General features: G+C 38.1%; 1 protein-coding gene across 1 annotated transcript in view; it reads right to left on the bottom strand.

Moving 5' to 3' along the window:
* Window positions 1-1,389: 1,389 nt before the first annotated feature.
* LOC118329803 (kinesin-like protein KIF20B) overlaps window positions 1,390-7,939 on the bottom strand; it is a 52,291-nt gene continuing 45,741 nt past the window's right edge. The window contains exons 32-35 of the mRNA XM_035664115.1: window positions 7,808-7,882; window positions 7,029-7,146; window positions 4,192-4,346; window positions 1,390-2,913 (exon numbers count right to left, since the gene is read on the bottom strand). Of these exons, the coding sequence (XP_035520008.1) occupies window positions 2,833-2,913; window positions 4,192-4,346; window positions 7,029-7,146; window positions 7,808-7,882 (429 nt within the window). The 3' untranslated portion in view covers window positions 1,390-2,832. The remainder of the gene's footprint in view (window positions 2,914-4,191; window positions 4,347-7,028; window positions 7,147-7,807; window positions 7,883-7,939) is intronic.

The following is a 7,939-nucleotide window of genomic DNA, read 5'->3' as shown; positions in this document are numbered from 1 at the left end:
ACTCCTACTGCACAAATCATTTGTGAGGAGGGGGAGTTATTACATGTGCAGTCTGGACAAATAGTGTCCCTCGAAAGTAAAGAGGGCAACAGTTCAGACAGTAATAAAGATAATTTGCTTACTTTGAAGCGGTGCTGATTCTTTGACCTAAATCTGAAAATTACAGCCCACACTAAAAGCAGCTGTAGAGCAAGGGAGGGTTGTACGAGACCAACACACCGTAAAATACTAATGCTCCGAAAGAAGCACATTAAAGCCTACGAGTAAAAGAACAGCTTGAGCAAGTCGGAACAAACTGAGGGCTTTATTCTTAGATACTTAATTATCTTCATCTGCCCTTTAAGGCTATTTTTCAGAATTCAGAACAGAAAGATAAAGAGGGGAGCTTATCATCTGATTCATGACCTGTGGGGTTTTTCTTTTTATCGCATTTATTTATTTGCCCTGTTTGTGGAGAGTTCTCAGTGTGTCCCTACAGAAAAAGACAACTAATGCTATAAAATGACAGTTCCCCAGAAGATGGCCTGATATTTTTAGTTCTCAACCTTTCCTCTAATTCAATCACCAGATAAATAGTCATATGACCTCAGATCAGACACCATAAAAACTGTCATTTTTTATGTGAACAACGCCATGAATGTCTTGAGGAGACTGTGTGAAAATGTGCATCTTTATCTCCATATTTAAACACGTTTCCCCTCCTCTCTATCACAAACTTTATAACGTAAATAGCTGCTGCAACGCAGCCTGCTGGCTCTAGGAGGGGTGAATGCGAATATTTATTTTTACCATATAATCTAGTATGGTGGATGAACCCCGTCAAACGTGGATGGTGGTTTATGGCTTTCCTTGAAGAAATGTCAATACTTCTTTACTTGTGCCCACACAGAACAGCAACTCAGGAACTGTCCACCTCCAGTACAAGCCAACTGGGGCGATCGCTGTCAACAGCTTTCAAGCTTGTTTTCCCCACTTCTACTCAGTAAGTGCAAACAACAAAGCCACTTCTTGAAGCCCAAGTACCTGAATGCAAATGTATGTCTTTGTGATTGTGTAGGTGATGCAGGTGATTGATATGTTGCCTAATTTCTGTACACTGTGTGAGTTATTAATGTTGGCTTTCAGAGTGTTGCAATGTGGGAATTATCTATTTTTGCATCACAAATTAAATTTTCACTTAAAAAAAAAAAAACAACTTTAAAATCATGATGTTATGAATCTTTTACTGTTTTGTCACACATTTTACCTTTATCAAAAAAAGAGCTTCTGTGATGGGCATATTGCACTTGGTCTCGTATTCTTGGAGCCTGAAGTCACATCTTTAAAATGTTAATTTTCTTTAACCAGCAGTAAATAAAACAGCAGATCTCCATATTTAAGGAAATGTTTTGTATTTTTAATTGGTAACTGATACAACCTAACAGGTATGAAAAAGGAGAATAAACGTGATGTATGACAGAAAAGTGGGTAATAGGTTTTACAAAAAGAGTGAATATATTCAGTAAATATACAATTTCAGAAAAGAAAAATCAGGAATGATACAAACTTTTTTTTTAAACTCAGACAGCTTTAACAAAATTAGAGTGTACAAAAGAAAAATACTCCATCTAGAACACAATATAATGACCTATAGAGAGCTCAGCATCCACCAGTCCTAAAGGCATTTCTTTCAGCAGTCAGATAAAACACTGAACACAGGTAGACAGTAGAACCATTGGTCATATTAGTCTGCATTATCTAGCGTGTTGTTCCTTTTCTTAAATTTGTTTGAGTAAAGAGATAAAGTGCAGTAAGAGTACGAGTATATCTGACTTATCTGAACAGTATCACACGTAGTGTCGAAAAAGGAGTTGCTTAAAACAATGTGAGACATTTTCAATGCTCGATTAGCAGCTTTGAGATCACTTCCAGAAAACAAACCAGTAAATTGGCGGTTCAGTAGAAGAGAAGAAAAGATGTTTCTGTTGCATCTGACTTTCAAAAACAGGATAACAATGCAGAGTTTTGAAAAAGAACTAAATGTTTGTTGGAGTGTACTCATTATCTAAAAAACAAAAACAACTCCAGCACAGCCCAGAAAATTCAATAAAAAATTGCACATAAAAAAACACAACATATGTTGACTATAAACTGTACTAAAAAGATATACAAAGTGTGCTTACTATTTCTATATATATGCAGTGACTATGGAGCTATTTGATGGTAAATGTGGACAAAATAGCATCACTGAAGAAACAGAAAAGAGAAATCAATACTTTTTACCTGCCAAACGTTAATTAAATTAAATTATGTATTATTTCAATATTTTGGAAAACATGCTGATCTGCTCTATTGCTGAGACTTTGATGATAAGAGTGATACCACTCATGTCTGTGCATTAAGACTGGGAGCAGGTGGAAACCACTAGCCTGGCTCGGATGCTGCATGGAGGTACATGGAGGGAAGGATAAACTGTTAACTGAAATAGTGCCACTAAAACCACAAACAGTTGTTACTTTTCTGTTTGCATGTAGATGAAAGAAACAAAAATACATGTTAGTGAGCTTTAGAGGTGTTGGCAGGTACAACAACAGGCAAGCTGATTCCCCCTGCTTCCAGTCTTTATGCTAACTCTCAGCAGAAAGGAAAATAAGCACACCATCCTAAATCTTGAAGTATTACTTTAACTACCACCTTGTCACGTAACCAGTATACAAGTGACTTTGTAAAAAAACTATTTGAATAATTAAATATTTAGTTTGATTTCAAATTAAATAAGATTACTTTAGAGGGCATATGTCTATGTTCTGGGACTAGAAAAAGGTTTAGTGCTTATAAGCATTATAAGGCTAATTATTTAGCCATCCTGGAGCGAAGGCGTCTCTTAATGATCTGATGGTCACTGTCTTTCTCCTCGGGCTCTCTGCTGATAATCTAAAACACAAGAAAGAACCAATTGTTAAAAAATGTGTATAACTGTAGAGTTGTTGTTTGAAGGGCAGATACTATCTTAATAGATCAGAAAATTGATTGATTTGGTAGATCGACCAATGCCACGAACCGATCCCAGTGCTTATCAGGTCATACATTCATGTTATTAAAATGGAATAATTACGCAATTAAGTGCATCAATTTTATTTTTATACTTGCAATTAAGTGACACAACTGAAAAGGGTTAGTTCACAAAAAATAATTCCCCACTGACTCCTGATGTTAAATACTTTAGAGATATCCACCATCCAACCGGTAAGACCCACTGAACAGTGCAGCTTGAGGTTTAGTTTGGCCCCTTTAATTTTCTATGGGATGTCAGTGAATCACTTCTCAAGGTGGCATAAGATAGACAAGGAGTGGGAGAAAGAAATGTAAAGTAGAAAAATGGTTATATTATGCAAACGAGAGAAACATTTGCAGCTCCACGGTGACACAAAAAGTAAGTCAAGAGCCATGGTGTTTAGTCTTTACCAGGTGTGGGTGGATTGTAGTTTCTGGGATTCCTCTTTTGTGTGTGTTTTTTTGTTTTACAGATAGAAGCAAAAAATGTATTAAATAACAAAACCAACTTGCTGTCAGGTTTCATTTAGACCATTCCTTCGGTAGGAAATAGTATCAATTAAAACTGTCCAGAGTGAGATACTACTACTGCTCAATGGCAAATATAGTTCTGAGTCATTTGGTTGAACTGCACTTTATAGCTATCTGACAGCTGTTACTGCTTGTTCTGGGACTGGAAGTATATATCAGTAAGTGTTCCAGAAATCCATTTGCTAATACCATCTACTGGCAATAAGGATATGGATGTATAAGGGATATTTTTATGAGAAATTGTTTACTTTTAGTTATTCTTGATTGGGGCTTGACATCTTTTTAAAATGTTTTTTGAAAGGATGTGTAAATACAATAATGTGTAATAATGCGTTTGGTATCAATACCTTATATCGAGGATGATAAACATACCCCTTTAAGCCCCATATAGCAAAATTAGTGACTTCTTAATGTTAAATACACAAGCAGTCACATACTATTGACAAAAGTTTGATTTAAATCAGCAACTATCTTGTTTTCCATTCTCTGCTATAGACCTGTTGTCTGCAACAAAAAATGCATTGAGTTCAATACCCAGCTGAAGGGTCACCATGTGTGCATGTACTATAATACCTGTAGGTGTCAGTATAATGAGCTTATGAATAATGACACTGTGACGACACTTACTGGGTGTGAGGGCATGTCCATGGGGGAGGAGATTTCAGGCCTATAGAGTTTCCTTTTGTTCTTCTTGGCTCTCAGACTGAGGGATGAAGAGGAGGAAGAGGAGGGTGCTGAGTCTGCATCACCCCGACCGCTCACCAGACTCATCATCTTCTTGGCTGCAGAGACGGAGACAGTTTTTAGACAAGATGGAACATGCTGACTAGATACTTTAGATGCTTAACTTGAGCCAGTGAGCTGTCTAATGTTAAATCTGCTCTGTGTGTACATTTTACCATGACTGAATAAATCATTGCAACACTAGATTTAGCTATAGATAGATAGCTTTAGTATAACTACTGTCAACAAGTCCCTGAGTAGAGTCACTTGTTAGCAGGATACATTCACTGTTAGTTTTGGTCTTTTCAGGGGAATTGGTTTGATCCTTTAACCAATGACGTTCATCTTAAATCTGTAAAGTCAACAATGTCATGATTGCAATTTACTGTTCATGTTTAAAAAAAAAAAAAGAAGAAAAAAGAGAAACAATCAGGGAAGACAGCAGCGTATAGGAAAGATGGGACAGGAGGAGGGGGAAAGTAAAAGAATATGAGCAATAAAAGGGATACGAAAGGAGGGGAAAAACACAGACCAGGAACAGTTGAGGGACAGACGGGATGAGCGATGGAGAGAAAGGAAAAAAAAAAAGAAAAAAAAGACAGGGTGTTGTAGGAAGTAAAAATCAACAACAGATACAAGTGAATGATGAAGGGATCGACGGACAGGAGGGAGGAGCAGAGAGAGAGAGAGGAGAGAAGAAGAGGAGAGAGAGAGAGAGAGAGAGAGAGAGAGAGAAGAAGAGAAGAGAGAAGAGAGAGAAGAAAGAGAGAGAGAGAGGAGAGAGAAAGAGAGAGAGAGAGAAGAGAGAGAGAGAGAGAGAGAGAGAATCAGATGGCTGCAGACGACAGCACCCGTGTGTTGGAACCCTGGGGCGACAATTAATTGACCGAGTGAAACTGCCGGTCCCCGAGGATAAAACACAGAGACGACTCCGGTTGATTCTAATATGTTCTCTGTCTTAACTTTTCTCCTCTAAGCCATCATTAGTGTCCCAAACTCTCTGCCCTTGCCCGGTTACTTTGTCAAACCTGCGTTATCCGTCGCCAAATGGCTCCGGCAGGAAGTCGGAAGTTTGTCCTTGTTAGTCCTTAGTTGTGTTTCTGCAAACAGTGTTTTCAACTGTGAAATTTAAACATCTGTACCATGTGACTGCCTCTTGGAAATGACGGGAGGTGAATAAATATAAGGCATCAGAATATATACAAGCTCACGCTTGTGGTCTTTTCTTAGATGCCTTTAGATAAACTGCAGATTGTTAAAAATTGACTTTATGTTGTGTTACTGGTCCTCGAAAGTAGATAGTACCAAAACTCAGTAATGTGTGGAAGGTGTCTGTCTCTCTCAATACTTCCTGACTTCCCTACCCTGTCTGTGGCTCTCCAGCACCAAGCCCATTGGTTACTATTCAACACACACATTTAAAACCAGCTGACAAGTATAGGGTTTCATTATTTAAAAAGACTGACAGTGTATTTGTTAGGGACTATTTTTTTAGGTGGTGGATTTATCCACGTATGGTGCTCTAGGTAGTATTTGGTGCAGCAGGAACATGTATTTCAACCTAATTAACAAGGTGGACTCAAAACAAAACCAGAGTGGTTTGAGCCAATCAGCGTCCTCTGAGGAACTACAGCATGAGCTACAGGAGTGGTTTAATGCTCGGTGTGTATGACCACTGTGAGAATCACCTACCAAGTATTTTTTGAAAACACATGCCCTTTTCCAAAAAGGTTTCCAACAAAGACTTAGTTTGTTACACAGAAGCACCTGGTGCAGTCAGGTTACGTGTATTTGGGACTGAGTCTTGTTAGAAGGATCACTGTTCGTTTTGGTCTTTGGACTTGCTGACAAAAATAATATATAACATCGGCCGCTTTTTCCTTTAGCAAGTCATTCTATTTAAAAATGTCTCCTTAAAATTCAGACACTGACCTTTTAGTTGTTCTACAGACAACAGCTGACACTGGGTTCTTACCTTCACTGCATTAAAAACCCCTAAGAGGATGCGTCAGACAAAACCACTCTCAGTGCCTGGGGCTGTCTGACCTAAGTGTGACATTGACAGGTGCTCTGACTGTGTATAGCACCAAAAAGTTATTCAAGAACAATTTGCCAAGAAAACTAATGAGTCACAAGAGAGAATTGCATGCCAGGCCCGTATAGGAAAACATGAGCTTGCAACTGCAACAGAGGAAGTCAGAAGTTTTTTTGTTGGTGGAGTAACTTTTCAGTATTAGTAACATTTTTATTTGAGATCCTTTTCTTTTTATTCCTTCTGTTTTATTTGACTGGATATTGGTTTGGCTTTTCCTTCAGGTCTTTGTTTAATGTTTTAAGGAAAAACATTTATTGATTATGTAAGTACTGTAAGTGTGTCTATGGTAATGTCCCCCTTTTTCCCCCTTCCTCTCTTTCTTTGTGCCTTTTAAGTAATTGGAGCTAATTTACCTATTTAATATTGTTTGTTCATTAATTTGTAAGTATATATGTATATACGAGGTATATACTTATATTTCTATAATACTGGATATTTGCAAGCATGCATACATCAAGTTAATATATTTATTTATATTATTGTTGTTATAAAAAGTTGAATGTCTTTGTAGCTTCATCGTATTTAAACTCCTCTTTGCGTTTGAAGTAAATATTCCGCAACGTATTCATCTTCACTCTCATAATTTTCTTCAACAGAGAACCAGTTAAATATCACCCAAGGTAGAGTCACACACTGACACACTAACCTTTAGTGCCAAGCAGCGTGGGGGAGCTCTGCAGGAAGTCTCCGATCTTCTGCAGCGTTCCTTCCTTTCTGCTGCGGATGCTGCTCTGGGAGTCATGGTGACCCGCTGGGGAAGATCTCTGATCACAGACAACAGTGAACCCTGGTTAGCCTGCCAGCATTTACGGTGTAGTTTTCTAAAAAGTGGCTTACAGTACAGTATGCTGAAAACATCCCTGGTGAGGTAGTCCAATTTAACCAAAGTATCTAAACCCCTGATCATGAAGTGATAACCAAGAAATGAAACTTCTTTCGTTCTTCTTTCCCAAACTTGTAAACATCTATTAGTTTTTCAAAAACAACGGTACACCTTTGAACTACTGTACTTTGAGTTGTGCACGCATGCAGTTTTAAAAAGCAGAGGACATTTGTTTGTGTTCACCATAATAAATTTGACTGGAGCTACCATATATCTAAGCAATTAAAAGAAATGAAATATTATATTATGAAGCAAAATGACAGCCAAACCTACAAAAACCGATTACCTCATGAAAAGCAAATACCGCTATCACCTCTTTTGTAATTCATGAGGAATCAGGTTTGCAGTGACCTACTGTATGATCAATTATTATTCTCCGAGTGTAGGCTTCGCTACTCTAAGGTGTTAACTATGAATTATTTATGTTAATACACGTATGACATATCAGAGCACATGTTCATGGTTATGCATGCATCTTCCCCTCTGCATTTGTTTGTGTGTTTGGTGTGTGGTTGGCGTATGTGTTTATGGCTGGTTGTCACCTCCTCTTGGTGTGGGGTCAGCTTTGGCGTCAGTTTGGTTCTTGTGTTCCTTCTGTTCTCTGCCTCCACCTCTTCCTATTAACACACAGGGGAGAAACACACAAGCACATACAGAATGAAGACACACAAACA

Source organism: Morone saxatilis, unplaced genomic scaffold (genome assembly GCF_004916995.1).
Source record: "Morone saxatilis isolate NCDOM2014 unplaced genomic scaffold, NCSU_SB_2.0 Contig19, whole genome shotgun sequence".
Classification (NCBI taxonomy): Eukaryota; Metazoa; Chordata; class Actinopteri; family Moronidae; genus Morone; species Morone saxatilis.
This window is presented reverse-complemented; position numbering and strand designations above follow the sequence as displayed.